The sequence below is a fragment of the Triplophysa rosa genome, linkage group LG7 (assembly GCF_024868665.1).
Source record: "Triplophysa rosa linkage group LG7, Trosa_1v2, whole genome shotgun sequence".
Classification (NCBI taxonomy): Eukaryota; Metazoa; Chordata; class Actinopteri; order Cypriniformes; family Nemacheilidae; genus Triplophysa; species Triplophysa rosa.
In genome coordinates this window covers 6,478,461-6,493,788 of record NC_079896.1, presented here as the reverse complement: position 1 = coordinate 6,493,788, position 15,328 = coordinate 6,478,461, and the positions used below count along the sequence as shown (strand labels likewise).

Below are 15,328 nucleotides of genomic sequence, written 5' to 3'. Positions count from 1 at the left end.
CACCGTGTTACAACTGCAAACAGGCCCGCGCTCACACTGCACCATAGGGAGGGTGAGAGCTTGCACACAGACTCACACCATGCACATAGAGAATGGGTGTGTGGGAAAGTCGGCTAACCTTTCGTTAAGTCATGATAAACTCGATCAGCCGTCTTCTCTGTCAATAACATCTGTGACACTTAAATTATGACACTTGACAATCATTGTATAAAAAATATCTGAACAAAACAGTATTTTTATTTTTGTTTGCGCTGTAATAACATATTTTGCATGTGTAAATGACAACAAAAATTAAGTGATTAACAGATTCTAGCCAAATAAAAAAGAAGAATCTGAATCATTAAAAAAAGCATTTCTACTACCTAAATATTAAACATTCACGTTTCTATTGCTGGTTTACAGTTCTTTTATCTGCAAAGTTAACGTCTAAATCAAAACATACTGTATATTTGAGAAAATCCAAAATGTTCAAATTATAGTTGATACAACATTACAGAACGATCGCTAACATTATTCAATAGACAGTGTATCAAGTCTAAATTCACCTTGTCAGCTTACAGTGGAGTCCAAGGACGATTTTGTTAATATATCTCAATGCACAACAGTTAAACTGTCTTACGAAAGAGAGAAAGAAACAATGCATTCTCTATGATTACTGCCAAAGACATATCGATGTCGGGATCGGGTACGGTGCTACAGCATCAGTCGACCCACATCCTTGACATAATCTACGCTGTGCTATTAAAATATAACGAAAGAAAAAGCACAGCTACTAACATGTCTTGGAAGCTAAACAAAGCTGCCATATTGAAAGTCAAAGAAGAAAGGCAATACACTCTACTAAAAAGTCAGAGATATCAGTCTGAGTAGTTGCTTGCTGTAAGCAAAGCAGACAAAAAGGAAAATCCATGTCTTTTTGACGCACAAATAGGCAAAGATGTGTCTTTGTGCTCTGAAGAAGAAAAGTCTGGCAGGCTTCACCACATGTAATAACTTCTAGTTGTGTCGACCTGGCTGGGTTTCGTTTCTGAAGAACCCTCCTTGTCCTTTTCACTATCCGTTTCCCAAAGGTTAATGAGGGGTGGATACAGCTCATTTAGGGGGATGGAGGAGGTTTTCTGCATGTATTTCTTTAAGGAGTGATGGTAGTTCTTCCTCTTCCATCTCTTGGCGATGTAGACCGTTATGGACCCCAGACTGATGATGGCCAGCATTGTTCCCAAAACAGCCACAAGAGCCATATTGGTGCCTTGGTCGGAGATCTCGACGGCAAACGTTGCGTGTTTGGTTGTGACGTTGACACAAGACTTTTGAGTCTGCTGGTGGATGTTGGAGACAGAGAGACAAACCTCGTACTCAGTGGCCGGCTGAAGGTGGGTGAGGTTGTACTCATGTACATCTACAGGAACTTTAGCTGTATAGGTGATGTGTGGGTTGTCAATTTTCATTGTGGCCGATGACCACTTCAGGTTGGACATCATGACGTTGGAGTTCACTTTCCAGGACACTAAAATCGAGTGGGACTCGGTGTGTTTCACGTAGATCTTCATAAGTTGAGTGCTATCCAAAAGAGTCCCGTTCACCCGAATAGCGGTCACCCGTGTGTCAGCTCCTTCTGTATTCTGGGCCACGCAAGTGTAGTGACCCGAGTCGTCCACTTGAATATGGGATATGCGCAAAGTTCCTGCGCTGTTGAGTTGGTATTTATCGGATATTGTGTCTATCATTACTTTGTTACCAGACGGTGTAACCCAATATATTTCTGGTTCAGGTTCGGCCATTGCGCGACAGTCAAGGTCTACAGTCATCCCGATGTCCAGGTTGAGGTGGTTGGGGAATGTGTCGTGAGAAATCATGGGCAGACATTGACCTGTAGATTCGTGAGAAAGTACTTCTTTCACACGCTGACCTCTAACCTCAGGTGGCATCGCACAGAACATGGAAAGAGGTTCCATGAATCGAATGGTTGTCCGGTTCGAGCCCATCCACTGAATGACGCAGTCACACCGCAGAGGGTTGCTATGGATACTGATCTCCCTCAGGTTGGAAAGGGACTCTGCTGTCGCCTGGTACAGGGAGTTGAGAGCATTGTTATTAAGCATTAGACTCTCTATTGACGGCAAGTCACGGAATGCTAATCGGTTTACATAGGAAAACTTGGGGTTGTTTGTGGCTTCAAGTTTGGTCAATTCCGGAAGGTTATCCAGGGCGAAGCGATCGATGAGTACAAGTTCTGCCATGTTGTTAATGCCGAGTTCTTTCAGCCTTAGCATGTTCTTAAAGTCTCCTTGCTGAATTTTATGGATCGGATTCTTGTTCAAATCCAGAAATTTCAAATTCGGAAGTTTCTGCAGAGCGGTCTGCGGAACCCTGACAAGTTTATTGTCATAGAAAGAGAGACTCTCCAAGTTGTCTAGTCCAACAAAGGCATTGCCGGGAATATCCGTAAGCTCCATTCCAGCCAACACCAGGCTTCTCAAGTTGGTAAGTGGCTTGAAGTTCAAATCCAGGATGCCAACCACTGGATTTTCCCCAATCATAAGGATCTCAAGGTTGGGCGTTGATTCAAACCAGCGGCTGTCGATGGCCTTAAGCCTGTTGGAGTTCAGATGGAGCCTAAGCAGGTTACGCAAACCGGCGAAGGCATTGGGAGCGATGGAGCTGATCTGATTGTGATTGATGTACAGCTCCTGCAGATTGCTGAGGTCTTGCAAACTGAAGTCTGGCATCTCAACGATCTGGTTCTCCTCCAGGTGAAGCGTTGTAAGTTGCGACATGTTGGTCAAGCCGATATCACGGATGTTGCTGAAGTTGTTCTGGGACAGGTCGAGTTCTGTGAGATTCAGCAGCTGTTCCAGCTCCTCGCTAGTTCTGGCAATGTAGTTACTTTGGAGAAGCAACACCTGCGTATCGGAGGACAGGTTTCCAGGGATGCGCGTGAGGTGAAGGTCATTGCAATCAACGGTAGTCGCTTCTCTGTAGGTGGACTGGGGCGTGAACCAAGGCCGGATCTCACAGACGCAAAGCTGAGGACATTCTGTACTCTGAACAGAGGAGATGCCAAATAAAACCAGAGGCAGGAAAAGACAAAACCGGCCCTGCGCTACAAAAAAGAAAGTCCCTTTTGCCATTCTGACTGTAAGTCTTTATCCTCTTAGATCTGGGCTAGAATTTCTCTAGCGGCTAAAAGATGGTGAGGTGAGATTCTCTTTCAACAGAAGTGTGGCAGAATAGTCCTTTTATCCTTCTGAAAGCTGCTGAAGCGGGGGAGTCAAAGAGCTTCGGAAAGATTTACAAGGGTGTAGTTCCTGTGGGCTCATATAGGACTGAAAGTTCCTCACAGCTTGAACCTGAGACTGAAGAGTTGGCCTGAAAAGAAAACAAACAGAAAAGCTAGAGTTACAACAATGAAAAATTCTGTGACCTGAAAAGCTATAAACATAATTTCATTCTATAAAGACATTAAGGAGTTTATGAGATCAAAGTGGGGATTACGCATTCTGACAATGGAAACATTGTTTATCCAGTTTTACTTTGCCTTGTAATCTTTGATTTATGGGTAGAAAACATTCTATTGATTTCAAATGTTCAACAGCATAAAAATGAGTCTGATACTGTATATGCAGATTAACTACTTTTCATAAAAATGCTAAACTAGCTGATTATTATGCTGGGGCAATATAAAACACTTCTCAGAAGTGGAAATCAATTGAGTGCTTTCATCTTTCCAACAACGCTTCAGATCATTAGCTTTTCCAGTCATCATTAGAGACTCTCAACAGAATGTCTGAAATCACCATCAACAGACTTTACAGAATAAATATTTATAAGTTTGAGATATATACAGAACTGTCATTTTGTCACAGTGTGTACCTCAGTACAGTTCAAATTACCTGTATTTTATTTCATAAGTTATTACTTAAGAGCTCTAACTAATTCTAACTCTGTATTATTAATAGACAGGATTGAAAGGTTTCAGACTAATTATATACAGTAAACTATAAACTAATACTATCAAGCAGAGATCCACCGATACTAATTTTCTCCACCGATACTGATTATTCAGAGTGATATCTGCCAAGAGTCATATACATATATATTTTTAAAGATTTGTTTTTGGCGTTTTTGCCTTTAATTGTACAGCTATTGTTAGAGAGGACAGGAAGCGAAGTGGGAGAGAGAAGGGGGTGGGTTCGGGAAAGGACCACGAGACGGGAATCGAACCCCGGACGCCCGATGCGCAACCACGCCACATGTCGGAGCACTGCCCACTAGGCTATCGGCTCTGAAAAGAGCACATATTTTTGGCATTTTCCTGTCCTCTTCAGATTGACAGGATATATCAGCCCTGATCATCGGCTGTTTTTAAAATATCGGCTGATAGCCGATAGTGTGAAAAATGGCTTTTACCGACAGATACCGATTATTGGCCAATATATCGGTGCCATTATGCAAAAGCTGAAGCAAAATGCTTTTTCTCAAACTGTAATCTGACATGTTTATGTGTGTTTTTGTGAATGTGCATATCATATACTACTGGGGTCAATATCTTTACCCGGAAAACCTGATTTGTTTTTGCGCACTGCACTTCAAAACAGCATTGCTCTAGACTACAGCACTAATATAGCTCTTGAGGGTAATTTTAAGGTTTGGTATGAAATACCATGCATGTAAAGCATCCAATGCGTGCCAAAGGCACAAAAAGGTGGCATATTAGGTCTGTCTTTGACAGAGCAGCACACAGGGCATCTGCTATCCCATATGGTGCTAATGCTGACTCAATCACACACACAGCGAGCCACGGGGATTTAATCCATGCCAAATACCAACTACATTAAGAACAAATACTCCTCCTCCACAGACGTTGTTAAAGGTTTTTATTGCGTTTAACTATTAAAAAACTTCCCAGAACATATCCACCCTATTTTTAACATCATCTCATATTTTCTTCTTTTTCTATTTATCAGTCAGCCGCAATATCTATACTCTGTTTATTTTAAAGCTTTAGAGGTGCTCGTGTATTCAAATCCGCCAAGAAATATGAGCTAGGACAGTAACTAGCAATTTCAAGTCGCGCACTTCCAAGCAAATGGTACAGCTGGTGTAAATGAGTCTTTTAATGTGAGAGTGGAAATCAATAAGAGGTCTGATCTCCCCCATGTGGCTGAGGAAGCATCAGGATAATTTAGACCGAGAGCTGACTGTTACTGCCTGTATCAGCAATTCTCATAAAAGAGAAAGATCCTGGCCAGTGTTATCTCCCCCAAAACAGTGTTATCTCAATACAGCATGACACCTCGCACTGAAACTCCCATGTTGCTTTAACGTTTCTCTATGGCTGTTCACTCTATTAGCACTGCAAAGATTGAAAATAAATCAGGTGTGACTTGGGTGATAAAATGCATTCTTTAGGTTGTAATGCAGTACTGCATCACACAAAACTGTTTGAGTGAAATGTCTTGATGAGGTCATTAAAACAAAATATTTATCTGTAAACAAATTAAAGAAACTTACTTTCAGAAAGAGTGTAAATCCTTTTTAATGTAATATTATTGATAGATTCCTAATTTAAATAACTTATTTATTAAGCATACCCTTTAAATACTGTAGAAAAGGTGAAGCTGACGTCACGCCCTATGTTGCATGTTGCAGTGGCGCCGCCATCTTGGGAGGATAATACGACTCTGCGTAATACTATTGCAGTTTTTAACACAGCAAGACCGACCTACCGTAGTTATATTTCCTAATCAAACACTGCATCGAACGCACTAGCAGCCATCCTCCCAAGATGGCGCAACATTCAACGTGGTGTGACGTCGATTAACAAGCTCTACACTACTAGCATTTGTCGTTAGAAACACATAAAATATTTTAATTTCTTAAAAAAAAAAACCTAAATGTAATACTCATTTTAACCTAAGGTGGCCGCCATGTTCTTTTTCGATGATGTTAAATGGTTGCACGCACAGGCAGCCAAACTGAACACAGACACACTAATCAATTCTTCAGTAAATATACAGTAAGGTGCTGTAGGATAAATACAAATAATGCTAAAATAATAAAGAAAGAAAATAAAGACGCATGGTGTATTTTCATACATTTTAATATTGTTGGTCAGAAACAATACAAACATTCATATTAATAACCAAAATCATTGCGAATTTAATATATACACAATGTTTTTAGCCATTATAAAATGCATTTATCCAGATTTTTACCCTTTGATGGTGATTTGTCAACATCAGTAGCCTATTGTCTTCTCTCTCTAGCTGACTGGGGCTAATATTCACGTGCTCTAATACAGAAAAAATAACCAAACGGCAAGCATCTTATTATTGTGTTTATCAGTATATTTTCATAATGTATAAAGTATACGATAATTGTGGATGATGATGTCTTAAATAGTCTTTTAGTTTAAAGCTATGATTTAATGCATGTTTACCTTGAACAGACGCTTACTGAACGCATTCTTTTTTTATGGCAGGCTGGCTGGCTTGTGTCAAGAGGACATACCGCCACCTACTGTACCTGTGTATTTACATATCTGATCTTATGTTTCACGTCTCATATTTTACTGTTATATATGGAAAACGTGCGTGCTTCGCTGTAGCGTTAAGAGAACGGGTTTAGGTTGCAACCATTTGAAGCCACGCATTTTGACGCAAAAAAATGGCAGTCTCAGAGTAAAAATATTTTTTCAAAGTTTATGAATACTGTGACAGTTACACTGTTTTTAATTTCACATTCATAAAGTCAATGCCATTGTTAATATATTAAGCTATACATCTCTCTATACCCAAGGTATAGATACCCAGCATTTAGCAGCACTGTTTAGGATATCCACTAAGTAGGATAAAGTAATCCAGAGATCACAATTTCATTTAAGACTGTATACTGTAAGTAAAAGCTTAATATTAAGCCACAATTTCATCACTATGCTTTTAGATTAAGGTTTTATGGGTGTAGTAAGGGGGAACAACTTCAGTTTCATTAAATCCACTGAGAGTTTTATTGATCTTTTTGCAGACTTCAATCCAAACTTGTTACCAACAAAACTAATGTTGATGGACGGTGCTTTAGGGCTTAAATAAACATTTGGTAAACAATAAATAGCCGGGGCTTTAAATGTTTCTCTATAAAATGTGGCTTTGATTTTTTGGTAAATTAAATCAAGAAGCCATGCGGCACCATGCTGTACAGCGGCCACAGGTACGGGATGTCTAAAACCCTCTTACCTGCGGTTAAATTATAGTTGAGGATTCAAATGGCTTATTGTTTTTTATAAACAGCGAGCGACTACAAATTGTAACAAATCTTATAGCACGTTATATAATCCATTATCCCAACTGCAGGTGGTTCATGGTTGCCAAGCAACATAGCAACTTGGCGCATAAATATAGAATGTCCACGGACACATGTGTTTAGAATCATTTAACAGCTCTGAATGTTTCTCATCCAATCATAATTCGGTGTCAGAAATACCATAAAATGAATACAAAATGATGTTTAATGGTTCAAAAAATATGTTATGCTCAGTTTTTTATTTTTGGTACATGCCACAGTCACGATGATAAAGAAAGTAACATAACAAAGTCAAGATCTTGGTCAAATCTGATACAAGGGCCACATACGGCACCCTGAACATGTCCATTCACATTCACTCTGATGTGAGCAGCTCCCAATTTGTGGTCAAATTAATGACTGTACGCCATTCAAACCTCATTAGGTGAACTTTTGCTTCCAGCTAGCTTCCTGTTGTCCAGCCTGTCATCCATAACTTCCTCTAGTCTTAGATAAATGACAGCTGTGAAAATTAATGAGAGCCGTTTGAAACACCTGCCATTTCAGATCACTAAACAGATGCAGATCTCTTCTCTGCAGACAGTAAAGACTTCTGTTTTGAAGGAGCGTCTGATCTATGGGTCATTGTACTGCCAGCGTCTGACAGGGTATTATTTCAAGTCTTGGGAAAGTGTAAACTTTGATCCTTAGGTTTATTCAAAGTGTTCACAAGGGGCTATGCAGAGATGCTGAGAAGTTTCCAAAATGGTTATAAAAATGCAGAGGAGGAAATATGATTTTGGTGCCCAGTTTTAGATTTAGACATGTATCTGTGATATACAGCTACAAACACTAATGGTAAATATGCTCTGCAATTCCAAATTGCAACTAACTTTAGTGAAAGAAAAATGTTGTTGTAACAGATGTGAATTGAATAGAGCTGACTGTCTTGTGATCTTTTTCTCACAGTCTACATGGCTTAAAATATCTTGAAAATACATTTCCAGGAAACTGTATTTGCTTTTCTATCCCTATACAGTATATGTAAAGGCAGGGGGAACATAGGAAATGAATTCCACAACACCAATACCAAACTCCAAATAAACAACTGGAGAAGCCCCACAGGCCTGCTGAAATGACTTTTGTTGTCAAATCCCAAAACATTACAGTGTTTTCTCAAACTCTAAAGTCATTTCTCCATTAATCTCCACAAAGATCCTTTTTCCAGAAAACAAACAACGTCATTCTAGGATTGAGAACGCTTCTGAAAAGCCAAGAGAGCAGATCTGTTTATATCCAACGTTTAAGAAGGTCTACGCTTGACAATTCTTAATTTGAGGGGTAATATTAATTGCATGGTGAATCATAGCTCTGCCCAGGGTTGACCTGTGGGGTAATGTCATTGGCAGTAGTTCTGTAGAGATGGAAACTACTGTGCACGGCATAAAGAACACTGATTGCAAATCTGCATCACTGAATAAGGCTGCTTGCTGAGGAGTAAATACACCGGCAAACCCCAAAGGTCCAATTCCAATTTTCAGCACTCTATGTATGTTCCAAACCATTGGGAATCACTTCTAAAAGTTATCAAGCTGATTTTGCATTTTCAGTATATTGAGATCTAAACTCCACCCTATCACTAATATAAGCACAAATATGTTGCGTGGAATGACCATAGATAGTCCAATTGGACCAATGATCCATATCTTACACTGTTTGCTCTTTAATATAAATTATTAAAAAAGATGTATTTTTGCAACTTTGTAGGTAAAAATATATCGGAACATGTTTGTATTCTTAAAATTGAAACGTTATCGTCTTAAAACACATATGCTTAAATCAAGATCTGTAATAAAATATAACATTTAAAGATATCACTTTATAATATATTTTTGCAACTTTGTATTCTAGGTAAAAATATACCATCTGAACATGTTCGTGTTCTTAAAACTGGAATTTAGAAAGTTATCTTCTTAAAATGCATACGCTTAAATTAAGACCTGTAATATAACAATTAAAAATATCACTTTAATACTCATTTAATAAATACATTTAAATGTATTATTTATTAAACATTACAAAATTCATAGATATGTCTCGTTAAGAAAGTAGTCAGAAATGTTTTATTCTTAAGCCAAACAAAATCAATGTCTTTTGTACCTTCACCTGCTGTCCCAGTGATACTTGGGCGATTTCTTAACCAGATTACGTCTTCAGAATTAGTCAAACAGCTGCCGGGTCCTTCTCTGTGACCCATACAAAAGCCACACTGTTGTTCTACCACAACCTTCTTCATTCTTACACTACTGTACAGGCAACTTGTAACTATATTATACAACAGGAAAACATCACAACAGACCACCAAACAGACCCATTTAATCCTTTTCAAGTCTAACTTTATAATCGGCATTTGGTATGCAATAGTATTCTGTAGGCTATACTAAATTCTCAAAGAAAAATAATGTATTACCTGTGACCCAGACCATTGAAAGATGTAAAACCTGCAGGATAATATATCCACATCTCAACACATGCCCGACATTTTCCTTACGTTGTTGTTGTTTAGGAACGTTCGTCCTCAAATGTCAGAAAACAACTTCTGCTCTGCGGACGCAACAGCTGCAACGAGGGGTGGCGTCGCCCCCTCCTCCTCAGACCTTATTATACACCCTTCCCTGTCTGAAAGACGTCTTCCTGTGTATATTGTCTTTCCTAAAGAAGTTGTAGCGTCTTCGTATATCGAATGAGCAAGCGACGAAACATCTGCTGGAGTGGACATTGATATTCAAATCACATTTTTGCATCGCTAACCAGACCCGTGCGCGCGCTAGCGGTAACGCGATCAGATCAAAGTTTGCCGCAACAATTATTGCATAAATCGCAACTGTTGTAGGCTATACAATAGTTTGCAGGGACTCGGTATGTACAAATCGATTCCCTATGAACATATTAAAATATGAAAGGCAGATATTCAATTAGAACATTTGTAAAACTATACATAAATATTGAAGAAATAAGGCACTTCATGCTTATTTCAAATGGATAAAAACGTATTCGTTTCCATTCTGATTCCATATGCTACACATTCAAATTTACAGTGTTGTGCATAGGATTAGCATTTGCTATCGTTTGACTCCGGCTCTTTTTATAAACAAACCGTAAATTATGAAAAATCACGCACGTTGTGCCCTTGAACAACTCGAGCGCAACAGCCGAAGCGTCCTTGCGATGAAATGCAGTAAATAGTGATCACGTAGCTACAGTCTATTTGTCTGTGAGCAGCTTTCATTCCTCAAAACCGAAAGATATCCCAAAATTAATATCGGAAAACCTTACGTAAAGGGTTTTCGATTTACTTTTTATTTTATGTAGTGCAGAATCTTTTAAGAGCTCCCAAAGTGAAAATACAGATTTTATTTAATATTGCGCTACGTATAAAATGGTGCGCTAGCTAAACCTGAAATGATGTTGGTGTGCATGCAGAGATGGCCGTGCATGAAGGAAATAGCGGTATTGATGCATCTAAATAAATCTCAACATACCTCTTTGGCTTAAAAGCCTACACGTTCCCAATGGCATTGAAGTCCTGCTTTGGCGTTGACTGTTTCAGATGCCAGATACTGAATCTATGCCCTTGTGAACAGAAGATACATTCTGGAAAGAAAATCCATCTCGTCGCTTTTAAGTTCCGCAAAATGCATTGTTTGACGATTACACGTGCATCTCTCCGTTACATCCACTCTGCGAACGTTCATATGCAACCTTCGCCGAGCGCATGGCCAGGCTTGCAGGTATCCTTGCAACGGGAACGCGCTGACTGACTACTATCCGTCGCGTCTCCGTGTTGTTGAACCCGTGCTGCGTCGCCAAGGAAAATATGATGACAGCACCTGGCGCTGTCCAGGCGAGTCAGCTGATTCCCGAGCAGGTGATTGGTTGCTAGCCGGTGGTTGTCACTCGAATCCCAAGCAGAGCACCATCTGTTCAGGGATTGTTGTGATGCGAACAAAGGCGGGCACTGGGGGTGCACGGTGGGGATAACGCGGGGCGTGGAAGCCGAAATGCTAAGGAGGTGCTATTCTCTTGTGAGAACGTCTTCCACCTCCTACTTCTTGACGTTGTGATGGAGGACTCGGCATGGTGTCCCAGTCACCAAAGGTTTACAATGAGACAATGTCCCTTTGTTTGGCTTCTTCACTTGCAAGGAAGTTTTTCTTCTCAATCCATCAATCCTTGCGAGTTGTTCTGGGGACGAAATGAACATTTTAGACAAAACTTTTGTTTTTGAAGTAGCTTAAAGAAAGAAAACGCAGTAAAATTGCTACAATTAAAGTGACGCGAGTGTTCTTGGTATAGGAAACAAGAGAACGTGGTGGTTTGATGAGAACTTTCTGCTCTAAATAATCTGCCCAAAAAAAAATAATAATAATATTCAAAAATCTCATGAGATATGTGAAGGATGAAAACCTATTTCAGAGCTAATTTATGCGCCTGTTAATTAGTCTGCTCAGATGAGGCACAAACTTGATAAGAAAAAACTTCACACAGTAAGTGGGAATGTTTGAAATTACAGCAATTAATTTCCGATTTACTTTTAAAAGGATGATGTAATATTTATTTTAAAAACTAATCAGATTCCTCAACTTTGTTTATAAAATACCACAAATAACACAAAAATACAATATAATTACAAAAAACAATATTAATTTTAATATAAAATTATGTAATGAAAAAAATCATCAATTTTCAATTGCATCATTTGTATCATTTAAAAACTGAAGGCAGCAATTCATCTCAGGTTTTAATATCTGATGCGTTGACCATTTTTACATTGTACATTTTTTTCTTAATATAAGTGTCCAGAAAATCTTTAATGTATAAGAAGTACATACAGTATGTCTTGCTTAAATGGCAAAACATACAGTATTCTGGTGAAACATATTGATTGAAGTTGTTGATTTATGTCATTAAGGTAGGCAATAAACAAAACCGTTTGTTTGTGTCAGCTATGTCTACTTAAGAGGAATTCCCTAGCATGCTAAATAATGCGTAACACAGACATGTTCAGTCAGCCCACACAGGAATACCTAACCCTTCAAACAGCAGGTTGCTTTTAAAAGTGATGTGAAATGGCTACAACTTAAAGCGTTAGTTCACCTTCAAAATTAAAATTCTGTCATTATTTTGAAATTATTTCTTATTTCAACCCTGTATAACTTTCTTTCCTTTGCAGAACACAAAATAAGATATTTTGAAAATGTTGTTAACAGAAAATCGTTGGTCCCCATTGACTTGCATTGGTTTTGTGTCCACAATAGAAGTCAATGGGGACAAACGGCTTTCGGTTACCAACATTTTCTTAAATATCTTCTTTTGTGTTTTGCAGAAGAACGAAAATCATACAAATGTCAACAGGGTGAGTAAATGATGACAGAATTTTTATTTTGAAGAAGCTATTCCTTTAAAAAGAAAATGTTCCAAATATTAAATATTGAATTACTTTAGAAAAAAATCCACCTATAGAATGCCTTCCCTCTGCTTCATAACTCTGACATTGGATATTTCACTGTCCTAATGTGAATAACTTTAAGATTCAATCCTTAGCTGTGTTTCCATCACACTGTGTTTCCATCGCCCTGTTTTTATGTGTATTTTGAAGTGCTGCATCAGAAACGAGTGATGGATATTTCTAAAAAAATCGATTATTTAAAGAGTTAAGGGCCGGGTATACTTGACTTTCCGCTTCCGTCTCGCGCACAAACGCGTCCGCACAGCTTCTTTAGCATACTCAACGGATAAGCCGCGGATGGATGATTTCGACAAATGCGCAGTACGTCACAACTCGGCCGATTCAAAAAATGTTTGTGCATGCACTGTTGTAAATTACAACCCTCCTGATGACGAAAATTACATCATGCGGGCAGCGCGGGGCGCGGATGTGGACGGCCGGACTATACTTTGGGCTCTCATTTGCCGAAAAAATTCTGACGTAGCAAACATTAAACCTATGTGACTAATCATTTTTCTGCTGACATAGTCTTTCCCGTCCATTTTCTGTGCTTGCCTTGTTTTATGTACTGTCGGCTGGTTACCAATACCACAGTTATCTGCTTCACAACTTGATGGAGATGCAGCTAATTCGCATTTGTTTCTTGTGAAGTTTGAAAAGATTCGCTGCACATTTGGATGGAAACTTACTAATGAATTACCTGATACTTATGTAATCTAAAAAAAAAATAAGAGTAGAAGCATGAACCTGCACTGTTGGTAGAATGTCTGACATTTCATTCATGACACATAGGTTAACAGAAGTTAAACGGAAGATAGTGGCAACAGCCTGGGGTTAGCTTCGCTATCTGCTGCAGCGGGCATGTATTTACTTCGATAGAGTTCACAGAGCCATTGAGTCAGATGAGACCTGTGGACATCAGGTAGCAGCAGAGGTCAATCTGTCGGTAAAGCAGAATATTAATGCGGCTTTGAACCTTGATGTTCTGTACAGGTGAGACAGGAGCATATGGCCAAGTTCAGCAGGCTGTCAACCCAGTCTCAAGGCAGTTTGCACAAAATTTGCAATCTATTGATTCGTGTTCATGGACACGAATTTCCCCCTTTTATCGTGTCACTCAGCACAACTTTTTTTCACAGCCAATGAACACAAATAAATAGATTACAGTTTGTGACAATGTCTTGAATTCACAGGAGACTGTGTTGAAGCTGTACATCTTTACCACTTTTAACTTTGTCAATGCACCTTTTCTTCGTTCTTATGTATTCATTAAACTCAGGCACTTACAACATAGTGCAGGGGTTGATCAAAGAAGATTTCAACTTCTTAAATTGTCTTCTTTAAATAAGTTCATGCTTTCAAAGCCCACAAGGTCCAAAGTGTCCCGAGTCAAATATACATATTTTCAATATAATCAGAAGCTTTGTAATGTCATAACATCTTTAGTTAGCTGCTGCCAAAGCAATGAAATCATAATGGGTTAGTTCCTGTTTAATTGCTCAGAATCAATGACAATTAGGCAGGGAATATAAAATTGAACTTTTCTTAAAGAACAGCATTCAACCAATCTAAAGTTTTGAGTCTTTTGAGTTTTTGTCTCATTAATTTCTTAGAGATGGATGACCGTGCCACCATAGGTGCCCCTCCTCCCCAAAAACAAAGAAGAGAAAGAGCAAAATCTCTTGTCATGGGGTCACAATGTTTGGGGTCAGGGTTATGACCCCTTCCACAGAGAAAAGATAGGAAGGAACGAAAGGGTGGGGTGAGAAAGACCCTTTCATAACAAGAAATTCTCTCACATACAGCCCAGAGAGTTAAGCATGCACGGCAACGGTTGCCAGGCAGATTGGATGGCTTGATACTGGCTAAGAGAGATCTTTCCCTGAAGGGGAATCTAATCCCCTGTAGCAAAGCATGTTCGCATTTCACTCTCTTTCTCTCTCCCTCTAGACTGCTTGACTGCAATTTTTCCCTGATTTGAAACAGAATAATATGTGCACTGAGGAGGCACGTCGCTTCAAACTTTCTTCATCCTGATCAAGAACCATTGAGGTCCATTATCATAAGTACACAATGAATTAGTAAAACTGCTGCATTGCAGAGCCACAAATCACAAATTGCATCCACACACTTACCAGCTATTGTTCTTCCACTCATGAAAAATGAAAAAACAAAACACTTGAGGTCTGATTAACACAAGCAATAAGGAAAAAGTAAAATGTTTCGCCTTTTTAGTTTCAGTAGAATAATCAGTAATTGGATGATCTGACCAAGGACAGGCTGTGCTAATGGAAGTTTTAAAAAGTGAATTATTTAAATGAAGCTACGTTAGGGTATTAGACAACTCAATGCACTTGAATTTAAAGGTACAAAAATCTAGATGTTTGTAGCTATCAGACTCTGTTTTAATGGATGCATAAAGGCTAAGTATTGGAGAGACACTTCCAAATTATTTTTATAACCCTCTGAGGCACGGAATCAATAAGGCATCTCTGAAATGTTATTTTCATTGCAAAATCTCATTTGGCAATAATCTAT

At 38.9% G+C, this 15,328-nt stretch overlaps 1 protein-coding gene across 2 annotated transcripts; it reads right to left on the bottom strand.

Annotated features, from left to right (window-relative positions):
- Positions 1-222: 222 nt before the first annotated feature.
- lrrn1 (leucine rich repeat neuronal 1) lies at positions 223-11,339 on the bottom strand. Of its 2 annotated transcripts, none has more exons than XM_057338911.1 (2): positions 10,824-11,339; positions 223-3,369 (listed from the first exon to the last, which is right to left on the bottom strand). In XM_057338911.1, exon 2 carries the CDS (start codon positions 3,129-3,131, stop codon positions 978-980), a length of 2,154 nt encoding a protein of 717 aa, XP_057194894.1. In that variant the 5' UTR covers positions 3,132-3,369; positions 10,824-11,339; the 3' UTR covers positions 223-977. The 2 variants fall into 2 exon arrangements, with proteins under 2 accessions (XP_057194894.1, XP_057194895.1); XM_057338912.1 differs by lacking the exon at positions 10,824-11,339 and adding an exon at positions 9,752-9,934.
- Positions 11,340-15,328: the final 3,989 nt, after the last annotated feature.

What these genes read in the sequence shown, in the direction of transcription:
- lrrn1 (XM_057338911.1), bottom strand. Translation starts at nt 3,131, where the DNA reads ATGGCAAAAGGGACTTTCTTTTTTGTAGCGCAGGGCCGGTTTTGTCTT.